This window comes from Planococcus citri, chromosome 3 (genome assembly GCF_950023065.1).
Source record: "Planococcus citri chromosome 3, ihPlaCitr1.1, whole genome shotgun sequence".
Taxonomy (NCBI): Eukaryota; Metazoa; Arthropoda; class Insecta; order Hemiptera; family Pseudococcidae; genus Planococcus; species Planococcus citri.
The window spans coordinates 38,734,895-38,748,367 of NC_088679.1; the positions used below are offsets into that span (position 1 = coordinate 38,734,895).

A 13,473-nucleotide genomic window follows, 5' to 3' on the forward strand; every position below is an offset into this window, starting at 1 on the left:
ATACTACGCAATAACAACTAAAGACTTGAAAATCAAACAAAGTACAGATACGTCATTAATCTTACCTCACTTTCTTCCGAACTAAGCGCTGATGGTTTTGAATTTTCATCTGGTTCATTTTCTTTATTATTAAATTTGATTTTATCGCTGCTTTTACGTCTGGGTGGAACAGGTGGAGGTGTTTTCTCATGTGACGACTCCGATGGCGACGTAGGATAACCGAAATTTGAACCATGGACGGATTTAGGAGATAGAACAGGAGGAGGTGACCGATACGGAGGAGGTTGTTTCGATAGGGATGAAATTGAGTGAAGAGAATCTATGGAGGATGCGTGAGGAATACCGGTGGCTAAAGATGAAAATGATGTCGCACTACTGAGACCTGGTTCAGGAGTTCCTATTGGCGAATTTTCGTAATCAGCTCCATATTTTGACGGCTTTTTCAGTACCAAGAATTTTTCACCCTAAAGAAAACGTACAATATTGTGTTTTTGAATGAACTAAATCAATTTATTCGATCAGTTCTCGAATACGGAATTTTTTTGAATTCACAAGTTCCGAAAAAGATAATCGTCATACCTAACATATTTTACGATGAGGTCATCGATTCTGACGAATAACTTATCTGATTAAAAATTTCAAAAATCATTACAGTGCTACGTTAGAAAATATTCAATTGGCAGAGATCTGATTCAAATAGAATATTCAGACTCGTACTCTAATAATAATAATTCTCAATAAAACTGCATTATAACGTAGTCGACGTAAAATAATAGCAACTTTCTCCAGAAATGAAAATGCACGTAAGCTATTCGTCTCTCAATAAGTACGTAAAGTGAATTAAATATGATAAAAACAAATCACTTACCCGTTCATCTCGTGTAACAATGGCAATTTGATTGACAATTCGTTTGAATTGTTCTCTAGCTAATTCTGAAACAGATACGTAACAAATTTTTAGTTGGTAGAAGATGTGTTTTTATATTACTAGGTTACGAGTAAATAAACTATTCAAATAGCGTAGAAGAGATCAAATATGCCCGAGGAGTATTCTTACTAGATTAAGTTCAACATTTAAATAAATTATTACAATTTATTACAATAAATAGAGCATTTATTTTAAATTTTACCTTTGGTTTCAGGATCAGTTAGTAATGGTCTGAAGTATTTCACTAGTTCGGTATTGTAAACTTTGCCTCCTCTGTTCACTATATAATCACGAACCGAGTCAGCGGTTAGTCGTAAAGTCGTCGAGTATTCTTTAGACATTGCATTTCACTATAAAAATCACCGATTTACTAAAAATATCGATTAAAATTAATCATTTTTAACAGAAACTGTACAGAAACTAACGTAATCAACAATTTGATTTCGTAAATACTGATAATAATAACATAACGACGTGTACAGCTCAACTGGATAGCGCATCAACACGAAATATAGGTAATGAAGTAGGAAGCTGTGGGATCTTGGACAGGCAGGGCTGCATTTAGCCAATCGCATTGGCTAAGCTAAAGGCTAAAGCTAAAAAAAATTTTCATTAGCTAAAAGCTAAAGCTAATGGCTAACAACTTCTGATTGGCTAGCTAACGTTTAGCTAATGGCTAATTTTTTTAAAATGAAGTTGTACCTCAAAACTCAAAACATTCGTTGAAAAAAGACCAATTACATGGTACTCCCAGAAATTGTTTATTGACATATTAATCATATGTAAAAAGGAGTAAAAAGTAAAAAAAAAAAAAAAATTACTCAAAATCAGGTTTAAAAATCAAATTTACATAAAATTAAGAGTCTAATAGGAGGCAGGAGGATAGGAGCAAAAAAAAATCAACCAGCTATGGAAATGAAAAATGATTGGCTAAAAACTAGCTACTAGCTAATGCTTCGGAGAGTTAGCCAGCTAATGGCTAAAGCTAAAAAAGCATTGGCTACCCTCGGCTAATGGCTAATGGCTAAAAGCTAATGGCTAGCTAAGCAGCCCTGTGGACAGGTTCGTTTTATTTCTTTTTTTCGCGACGTTCGAAATTTTTTTATGCAAAAGTGCTTAATATGAATTTCAAATATCAATATTCGACTATAATTGAAAAAAAAAATCAAAATGTTGGAATAAATTTTGAATTAACACGATTCTTCAGCTTGGGCAATTCTGATAGGATAATAGGGTCATTATCCAACATTCTACAATATGTACAACATTGAATAAAGCGGCAGATTGGCACGAATTTTCAAACTTGTTGATCTCAGGGCAAAAATACTTATAATCAATGAATCAAAAAATTGAGCTATCTTGAGAGATAAGAATTTAAAATGTGTTTTGAAAAATTTTTACGTACAAATTAAAACGATTTTTAACTTTTATAAAATAGGTACGAGTAAGTACATCATCTCATTTCATCTCATAGTCTTGCTTGATCACTACTTCACTAGTCAGACTGGTCAGAGTCACAGAGTCATAAAGTAGCCTACCTAAACCGTCGGAGATTCCAGGATTTTAAAATAAATTGCAAGGAGAAAAAATTTTGGGCTCCTTATCCGATGGCTGAACGTGAACATCCTGAACTGAACCCACGCGCCCAAAAACAAGTTTTTGAAAAAAACTCGTTTAAAGTTTTTGAAGTTGTTTTTGAATTTTTCATTTTCAGTTGTAATTTTAGATATTAGGACGGTTACTGCTGGGTATGTTTAAGACCCTCTGGTAGTCACTTTGCGGACTTTTCGGGATAATTTTATATTTTACAGGGTGGCTCAGTTATGGGTGTGCTCATTTTTTTAATTTTTAAAATTTTTTATTATTTTTTTTATTATTTTAATTTTGAGATCAATTTGGAGGCGAAATGGAGCGTTCTACGAGAAAAATACATCGACCAAGATTGTAGAGAATTGAATTTCCAACAACCTACAAGAGATTCATTTTTCTCCAAAATGCATATTTTTTCCGTTTTTCTCAAAAAACAAAAATCTTACGATGATATTTGTAAAATTTTCTTATTTTGAGCAAAAACGGAAAAAATAATGCATTTTGGAGAAAAATGAATCTCTTACAGGTTGTTGGAAATTCAATTCTCTACGATTTTGGTCAATGTATTTTTCTCGTAGAGCGCTCCGTTTCGCCTTCAAAGTGATCCAAACATGAAAAAATAGGTTTTTTTTGGTCTTTTTAAAAAAAAATTTTTTAGGTACCTCACTGTAGAGCCATTTTTTACCCGTTTAGAGTAAAAATCCGGTCACAACGATGCTTCCTTCGGATTCTACGATGAATTTTACATAAAAATCATTCATTTAAAAATAATTCGTTTTTGGGTCGCGTGTCCCCTTTCTGTATGCGGTGACACCTATGTATATCTCACTAAAAAAAAAGTAGCAAAAAACAATATTTTCCTATTAATTATCTAAGTTTTTTTAATGGTCATGTTGCAAGTAGGTAGGTCATATTAAGTATATCAATAACTATACTTACCTGCACCGCATAAGATATGACGATGGAGGCATAACCTCACTAAATTTTTGAGCAGATAATTTTCTCAATGCTAAAGATAAATGGGGTTTCGAGGCTGGAGGCATGAGAACAAATAATTTTTTCCTGTCTTTTCAGTTTTGACATTACCCCAACAACTTTTTTTTCGAAACCTCTCTCTACCTCCCCCCCTGCTTCCCCAGAAAAAAAATCAAAGGCGATACCTACATCCATTTATCATACTCTTGCTTTTCCTATTTTTCTGTTCTTTCTGCAATATTTTCATTCATTTCAAAATAAAGAAGAAAAAAATTCCTACTATTAGTGATTTTCCATGTGCAAGTGGTTTCTAATTTTCACGTGAGAAAAAAAACAGTGACATGCAATGTTTGCATATACAGAAATTTTTAAAAATTATTTCCAATTCATGAAAATTTTCTTCGTTTACTTCGTAGTAAATTGCACAGAGTGCAAGGATGATTTTCTTTATTACCTAACTCGGAAGTTGCGAACTTTTTCAAAAAAATCGAAAAAAACAAAACAAAAAGCCATGTTTCTTATATGAGGGGATACGAGAAGGGATGGAAACGACAATATTTTCATTTTTTACAAGTTTATAAAATTTCGACATTTTTTTCGCTGTTATTCTTTAATTCTAGGTAGGTAAGTTAAGTACTCGTATAAGTGACGGTTTTCGAAAAAACTATCATAGTCGACTGTCGACAAATGAAAATTATTCGACTTTTAAAATTATAAATGAAGAAGGTAAGTATATGTATGAAGACATTACAAATTAATAAGGCGAACCATTCCAATCCCAAATGTTACAAAAATAATATCTATACCTACACCTATTCAATACAAAAACTAACAAAAAATAACCACCTTTTAAATAATTTTAAATATTTTTTTAAAAATTATTATATGTAATTAACTAATTTTTGTAAAACCTATGTTGCAATAAGATTCGTCTGTAATTGGTAGTACTTGTACTGTACCTTGGGGCAAAAAAACGCTACCAAACCAAGTATGTATGCATAGTTATTTTAACATTTTCATATTTTGGATTAGTATTGCTTCCTTTTAGTTGCAACTGCAAGGACAAAATAGGAAAATTAAAACAAAAAATTTGTCAGTGAAAACCAATGAGGAATAAGGATATATTTTTTCAGATTTTTTTTCATTTTCTTTCCGCATTTTTCGTCAAATGTTCTCGCTGTAAGAGTATTGCGTGAATCAGCCCACCTAAGTAGATTCATACCTATCAATGTAGACGTATAGACCTATACTTATAGGTACATCTATTTAGGTACCTTCATCGTCAGAAGCGAGAATCATTCAACATTTTTACTTACTTATCGTTCATCTAGATCTAAATAATAATTCTCAAGGTCTGTTAGGCCTGATACGTTGTTTTTTTTTCAGCACGAAAACTGACAATGAGGAAATGAAAAATCTCGAAAACAATTTTTTTCAATTTTACGCATTAAAAATACTTATACTATTTTTGATTCAAGCAGGTGTATTCCACCTATAGTAGGTACCCAACTACATACACGTAGCTCTAGCTACTAGCTAGCCTAGGTACATACATAGCCTACGTACTGTACGTACCACTTGGCTAATTTTTACGAATATTCGTTCCCCTAGGCCTATAACTATACCAGAGACAGATTTTCCATGATTCATATACGTTCTCAGCTGACCTTAATCTAAAACAAGAATAGGTACATGAAAATAAAAAAAAATAAAAAAAAATATGTAATAATGATGAAAAAAAAAACAAAAGAAAGTTCTTGTAACAAAACGTCTCTATCTCGTAGGAATTTTAAAAGCTTTTTAGCGTAATTACGGTGACACTTGGGAAACAATGTATTTATTCACGATATTAAACATGATAATTCGATTACTTGCTTCCTTTATAAATGGATATTTGCTTGCAATCATCATCTTCATTAAAGCAATGTTATAATGTTTATGAGTTTCCTACTTTACTTCAACAATCATTATTCATACGCACTCATATTTAAGTACCTGTTAAAGAGTTAATGCAATTGGTGGATTTTTAGGCTTACTTTAGAGGATTTATCGTAGTCTTAATATTATTACGTACTCCCATAATGGACGTACATTCATAAGTAACAAATTAAAAATGATAGCTTTTAAAATCCAAGAAGTTTTAACCTTAAACAGAAGTTGCACAATTACCAGTGCACAACTAAGGTGGGAATTTTTACCAACGTTTAGGAGCACTTTTAACGGTTATTTCATGTAAGCTATCGTGTTTTCATGGCGAAAACTTTGCAACCTTGCAACAGCATCCAAAATGTACAACACTACGTAAATTAATTTACCTAAAACTCGGCTACGTTTTCGTTCTCTCCAAAGAAAATATTTAATTGTTTAGCATTACCTAAGCGAGATAGATATTATTCATTTTTTAATTTTTTTTTTTTTTCAAAAGTACCTGAATAATGAAAGTGATCTTTTGGGAATTCGTAGGTATAAATTTTCACTACCCTTGGAAATAACTCGAAATTTTAAAAATAGATCGGTACTTTTCTAAAATGTGTGCCATATAGCTACTAATTTTTCTATCAATAAAAAAGTTTATTTCTTAAAAATGGAAAGCATTTCGTTGTATTTGCACAAATTTATTTAAATTAATAAAATCAATCCCTTTACGTTGTAAATAAATTAAGATGTAAAATTAAAATAATACACAATAAAAGTTGGATTGTTTTGACCAAACCTTCGTAAATCACGTATGAAAAAATAAAAGAAGTGCAAAAAATTGCTCGTAAATAGATTACCTACATAAGTGGTATTAATATACCTATAAAAAAATACAAGACCAATATAATTTTTCAAATTAAAATACTCGAATAAAAATTCAACAAATTAAATTTGACAAACCCTTTTTTTATAGCAATATTCTAAATCGACTGTGTAGATAAATAAGTCCAGTTTAAAATAAGAACCAAGTTCAGCAACATTCTTAAAATCCTACGCACACCATTTTGTATCATAAAAAAAGAATAGGTACGAGCAAGAGAAAAAAAACGAAAAAGAAATACATTTAAATAATTATATTGAGCGGTATTATGTATTTCACGTTGGAAAAATGCTAACGTCGTTTTTCGATATTTTCCGAAATATTGCCAACGAGAAAATATTCCAAAATAAGTGGGGTTACAATTTCCCGCCTAAATTTACCGTGTGATAGTTTTACAGGTTCTCTTCGTACGCCCTCTATTCCATCCGTGTCAAGCAGGTAACAAGTCTCAGGGAGGTCCTTTACCACAATACAAGGTCCACGTTAAGTTACTACACGTTTTACTCGGTAATGCACAAACATTTCGCGAATGCTGTGTATCTCGAAACCCTGTGCAAATTCGCAAAACTCGCGTTCGCGCGTGATTTATGAGCAGATACGCGATGACGTAAAATAAATTTTTAGCAAACTTTTTTTTGTTAAATTCTCGTTTAATTTTATTTACCTACTTATATTTTATTTTCATTTTTTTTCCGTTCAGATATTTAATTTAATTGAAGTTTTGAAGTGAATTATACCTACTTATTCAGTGTTTTTTTCATGATTTTTTCCAACGTACCGGTAATAATTTATTCTGTTTCAAATTTTATTCTCGATTGAGTAAAATTTTAATTTTTTTTTGCATTTGTGGCAAATTTACGTATTCGCATATTTGGCTTTTAATATTCCAGTGAATTGTGTTTTATTATATTTTTCATCATTATTTAATATCACTGTATCGTTATAAATTTATTCGATTTGGAGCATACAGATACGTACTTTGAATTTTAAATCAAAATGGATAACGGTTGTTGGGATAGTTCCAGAATTAGTCCACTCTTTCCATCTTGCAATCAAATGACACTTAGAAGTCCAGACGAGAATCCCACCTATACGCCTTACTCTCAGGTAAATATTTTACTATTATGATTTCATAACCATTGAAACTTGAAGGTGTTAAATAATTCATTCATTATAACTACTCTATAATTGAATGAAATACCCTGGTATTCGATAAACATACCTACTTGAACATATCAATCATTACAGATAGTTTAGTTGTTTGAGATGACTACATTTTCGAAACGGTTGCCAAGCTTTTGTGAATTTCTTTCTTCAAATTGCACTAATACGTAATTATGTACCTACTTTTGTGCACCTTGAAAAAGGTGCAGTTTTTCAATACTGAGGACAGACGATAACTGAGTAGACATCTATGTACATAAAAATGATACCTACCTACTACCTACTCGTGTACAAGCAATCACTTTGAAAGTAGGTATTCATCATTTTTATGACTATGTATTTCAATAAAGCATTCTTCGTGTGGAATATTTATTAGGCTATAATGCAAACGAATGAAAGAAAAAAAAATTCAATTACATTTCAATTTTTTAGTATGCAAAACAGAGACATATGGGGACATTATTAAAATTGAATTTTTTCGACTACCTATATCTCTCTTTGCTTATACATAAAGCAATGAAATTATCCCAATGCTTGAGCACTACCTTTTTTGTCTTTTCATAATGCAGAAAACATTTTCAAACAATTTTTTCTTGTTAAAAAAAATCAATGTAAAAAGATTCTGAAGAACCATAAGCAATTAGCTTGCTGGATTGGAGGGAGGGGAGGGGGTAAAAATAAACGCATAACATATAGCTACATATAGGTACAAAGAAGTTTCAAATAGGTACCTACTTAAGCAATGGATTTTTTATATTCACATTCTAGTTTAAATTTCCCTGCATCTTTGTTATCGTTCGATCTCATGGAAAATTTTGTATCTACGACATATTAAAGTCACCAAGATGGATGCATCTACCTACGCTAAAAGTTACGATTATTTTCTACCCTTTTACAAATTTTCCAACAACTTGAACTGAATTTTTCTCCATCAAAATGAGAGCTGTTGACTATAAAATAAGGCTTGTCTCGTCCTCGTCCCTTCTTTCCTTCTTTCCAGAGGCGTCCCTATTTTCAATCATTCAGAATGGATTTTGAAATGCTTTGAATTTACAGACAATACTCGATACTCGAATTAACTATAACTACCTATACTCATTACTTTTTGATCTAACAACAACTACAGCTCCTAAGTCGAAGAAATACATCAACGCACAATCATTAAAGCTACAAAATTTTTAAATTCAAATTGCGTTAGAATTTTAAGAAACTCTAGAGTGAATTTTTCCAAAAAAAAAAAAGATTACTTACCTACAAAGTGAGTTGTTTTGCAATTTATTTGTTTATGCTTATTTTTTTTTTATTTGAGGAAACGTTGTGAAAAATTACGACCAGGTGACCTCAACAAAACTTGAGAAAAATGTGAATTTTTAGGTCAACGTCCCTATAGCGCGGGAACTCAAAAATTGAAAAAAATTTCAAATGTTTTAAAATTTGTTTCTGAATTTTTTTGGTTTAACTGAGCTCTTTATTACTTTTATATTATCACGTTTGAATCGTTAAAAAAAACTCAAAGTTAATTTTTGCCAAGTTCAGGAGTTCTCAATTAAATATTCATTCGTTTCTTTAAAAATATGACGATTTTGTGATTCTTTCCTGAGGGGGATAGTGTAAGTACCTATGGTACTCAATTTAATCGAAAAATGTACTCGTAAAAAAATTTAAACTTTTAAATCTTGTCGGAGGGGTTGTTATAGGTATAGGTATCTTATTCACCTAAAAATTTTGAAATTTGTCTCGAGTCTTTCTAAAGTCATTTTGGCCACAATTTTTTGCCCAAGCTCCAGCAGATCTCAAAAAAGAAAAAAAGAAAAACGACCGACCTATTGCTTACTCATGCGTAGAAAAAATAGGATTAAAAGCTTCATAAAAATGACCGCAAAGACGTAACTTAACTTATTATAGCATTATGAAATGTCAGAAGGAGAAAGGCACCGAAAATAGGCTAAGAAAAAATTGTATTTTCAGATTTTCACATAGTGTACCTATTTGTACAGTAAATTTCAGATTTCACGAGGAAAATGAACAGTGAACACCCCTTCTTCCCTTCTACCTCCTTTACTATAGGCGATTTACTTGTAAGAAATTCGATTGAATTATTGAATAAAAAATTACCCACCTCAAATTAATTTTGTTAAAAATTACTCGTAGATTAAATTTGAATTTCACCATAAATTCCTCTCTCAATTTTCAAAGAAAAAAAATCAGATTCAACCAGTTGAAAATACGAATAGGTACATCTATATTTTAAAAAAAAAAGGTAGGTATTTATTTTACAATTTTGAGTCAAATTTTTCCAACTTTAATTTTTGATTTTAAAAAGGGTGTGATTTAATACCACGACAAAAAAGGGCGTCAGCACGTCAAGCATAGGCACTTTCACGCCAGAAAAATCATTTCCACGACTAAATTGGAAATTCCCGACAATAAAGAGCTTACCCCGACATAAAAGGTACTCCAACGACAAAATAATGTATCAAACGACGAATTAAAAAATTCACGACATTTAATTACTTTCCACTGCTATATAAGGCAATGCACGACAAAATTTTTCTATCAAAAACAGGCATTTCACCGACAGAAATAAACGTTTCAAAATGGGGAAATATTTCGTTTTTTGACCTCAGGTACGAAGCGAAAGGGGGCTAAGGAGAGACAGTTTGCCCCCCTCCGGTTCCGCGAAAGTAGGAATAAAACTTGGGAAATTGTGAGAAATTCAAAAAAGTTAGGAAAATACAAAAATTCCAACAATATTTTAGTTTTAGTTTTCAAAAATTCAATTTTTTTACAATCATGAATTTAATTATCGTTTATTTGCCGACAAAATCGCCGATCTATCCTCAAAATTCTCATTTTCCCCTTAAGATTTGTCCCTCGCTTCGCTTAGGTCAATTTGGTTCTCTTCTACTGAGTCACAATTTCACTCAAATTTTTTTGAAAGAAACCCTCAGTTGATTATTTGTTAAAATTTGTACAAAATATAAACGTAATTGAACTGATAATGTTCTGTCGTGTATGAAATTATTTTGTCGTGAATACTGCTTATCTCGTTATTAAATCGTAGTTGTTCATAAATACTTTATTGTCGGGCATCATCTGGCGTGGAACTTCATAATTTTTTGTCGTTCATTCATCTTTTATGAACGAAAAAATGCTTGTCGTGATGACGCCCTTTTTCGTCGTGCAAAAAATATTTCCCCATTTATTAATCATTCCAGCAGATACTTATCTAGCTATTTATTCGCTAATGACCACGAATTTAGCTCATCCTCAATCATTTTTTTCTCGGAGTTCAACTTCAAGATAGGTATTCTTGCAAAATGAAGAACAATAGAAAAAAATGACTCAATTTCCTTCAGAATGAAAACAATCCCGAGAAAAAAGTTTGAGAGTGAAAAAATTCTATCTGACAATGAGATAATTATTAGAAGAAAATAAAGAACCGTTATTAATTTCCTATTGGTGAGTAGGGGTTTTTTTGAATAGCGATTATTAGATTGGCACTTTCAAAATCCAAATTTTTGCTTCTATCCAAAGTTACTTCGATTTCCATATCAGGTTTTTGAAAATTCTCCCAAAGTCTCACCTCCAAATTTTCGGTGAAGCGAGGGGTTGCGGTAACTAGTTATTCTTACCCCAATATTTCAAAAAAGTTTTTGTAAATGTGAACTACAAAAGCTCTAAAGTTTGTTGACGAATAAAATACTGAAAATTTTGAAAAATTCTACATAGGTAGGTATCAACATATGATCCTTTTCATTTCGATTTTATGTACTTCAATCTCACCTGACTCATCAAAGCTTTTGCAAGATGTGTTTAACATTTAATACTCGTAGATTCAGTATGCAAGGCACACAAGTTTCTTCTCTCATTGAGAAAAATTTCATCTAGAATCATTTTCAATTATAAATTTTAAGGTTACGAGTAGAAGTCTCTTCAGAATGTGAAATATTGATGGCAGATTTAGGTACATTTTTGTGACAGCAGTAAACAAAGATACACTTGTTCGTATCGATAACTCTTGAAAGTCCCATATCGTTCGTAACAGTCAAAACAACTACCAAGACCCAAGACATCTGACACATCAATATACACAGAGAAACACCCAGTCAAGGTGACAGAATTCAACGTACCCAGGGTACCATTGACATATGTCAAAAGATCGAGTCGTAACAAAGTTTATCGGACATTATTAATAAACGCATTAATTAAATTAAGATAGGGGTGACGCGTAGGAGTCAGCAGGTAGCAAGTACCTACGGTTGTTATTGAAATGCGGGTGGGTTGTACGATATGGGCTTACCTCAATTAATTATGCAAATGGTGCGTATTTGCATGTAGATACATGCAGTAGTCGGATGATGGTGCTTTGTTGGAACGTTAATGAAAATACTATGTAAACGATTTCTGTGTTAAAATAACCGACTACGCGATTTGGCATAGGTTATATATATACCTACCTAGTTCCTTCAAAATGGAAAATAAGGTTCAGCGTGAATAATTCAAAGCGTGGCTTTTTCAAGACCTCGACATCGACTCATCTGTGAAAATAATTATTACCAGAATATTCAAAAGGTACACGTATCGTGCGGTGTTTGATTTGCAAAGGAGCAGGAAATTCATTAAAATCCTACATCACTATGTGTACCTACCTGTGAGCCGTGAGTGCGACGCGAAAAATAATCGACGATTTTGAAATATACCAGCTACCGACAATTAATTCAATTTAATCACCTGCCGACGCATGCCTATGGTATGTTTGACGTAACGTAACTACAAAATTTATCAGGCAATGAGGTATCATTTTTTGAGTTTTGGGATTTCAACGAGTGAGAGAACATCATCTATACATACGATTCAATTTCAATTTACTTCATTAATTTATGTCTCAATAATTGTAAGTATGTCTACCATTGATTAAAAATGTGGCAATCTTAGGATCCTTCTTGTAATTCAAAAAATCGATCTTCAAATAGGTAGGTAGTAAAAATTGTGAGAGAAAATTTATTTCAGTTGACAACTTTTTTAAAAGGGCAAAGGGAACGATTTTCATTTGTATCGGGTAGTGGGTCTTTATTTCTTGAATATAGGATTCCAGGAATTAAAGTTTTTCTACGTTTTGATTTTTTATGAATGGGGATTAAGGGGCAATTTTTTTGCTGCGCTAGTTTTGATCTCTTGATGGCTGTGAAAGCCACATAAAGTTTAATTGATTAAACACATGATTTTTCATCTTTGAGCACAAAAATTTGAGCGGAATAAAGTAATTTGCAAAATTGAAATTTAAAGCAAATAATTTTCACTCTTTTGTCCCTGAAATGAAATAACTTTGCTTCAGTTTGTCCTTAAATTCTCACGAGGTAGGTAGATACTTACATTGGATTTAAAACAAGTAGGTATTCATATCAAAACTAAATAAGCCTACACATTACTTACCTAATTTTTCAAAAAATTGAGAATTTACAAAAAAAATTTAAAAATATGAAAAATGTCTGGCATTAGTTAAAGTTAAAATACCCAAGTCAAAAAATGAATAACTCATTTTCAAAAGAAGCTAGGTACCTACTTCTTTCCTAAAATGTGAATTTTTGGAAAAATTCAAAAACTGCACTTACGTTTCCGTTGGTTAATAGTTTTCAAATAAATAAGTACCTACTTGTAGGTAGGTATGTTTTTTCTTGAAGATTTCAATGTTGTTCTACAAATTACCAATTATAAGAATTTTCAATCTTACTTTCCACATCCTTATAATAAGTATATTCCATACGTATTGAATATTGACAAATATTTATCTAAGATTTTCTCATTTCTATGACACTATTGACACTACACTTTTGTTTTTCATCATTTTGGCCCCCAATTTTCCTGGATTAACTTGAGAAAAAAAAATATATGGGTATAGCTAAAATGAAAATACATAAACTTCAAATAACATTATAATTTTTTAATTTTGCAGAATTTTACGAACCAATGAAATTTGAAAATATCTTTATTTACTTAATTTCATCTAATTTTGATG

General features: G+C 31.5%; 2 protein-coding genes across 4 annotated transcripts in view; one reads left to right on the forward strand and one right to left on the reverse strand.

Moving 5' to 3' along the window:
- The window catches only part of sowah (sosondowah), an 86,695-nt gene extending 85,311 nt beyond the window's left edge, over positions 1-1,384 (reverse strand). The window contains exons 1-3 of one of the 3 annotated variants that reach the window (XM_065358021.1): positions 1,131-1,384; positions 869-933; positions 66-464 (exon numbers count right to left, since the gene is read on the reverse strand). In XM_065358021.1, the coding sequence (XP_065214093.1) occupies positions 66-464; positions 869-933; positions 1,131-1,269 (603 nt within the window). In that variant the 5' untranslated portion in view covers positions 1,270-1,384. The remainder of the gene's footprint in view (positions 1-65; positions 465-868; positions 934-1,130) is intronic. The other 2 variants (XM_065358018.1, XM_065358020.1) reach the window with 2 other exon arrangements.
- A 5,352-nt stretch (positions 1,385-6,736) lies between these two features.
- LOC135841663 (homeobox protein caupolican-like) overlaps positions 6,737-13,473 on the forward strand; it is an 83,107-nt gene continuing 76,370 nt past the window's right edge. Inside the window, exon 1 of the mRNA XM_065358758.1 lies at positions 6,737-7,397. Coding sequence (XP_065214830.1) covers positions 7,287-7,397 — 111 coding nt within the window. The 5' untranslated portion in view covers positions 6,737-7,286. The remainder of the gene's footprint in view (positions 7,398-13,473) is intronic.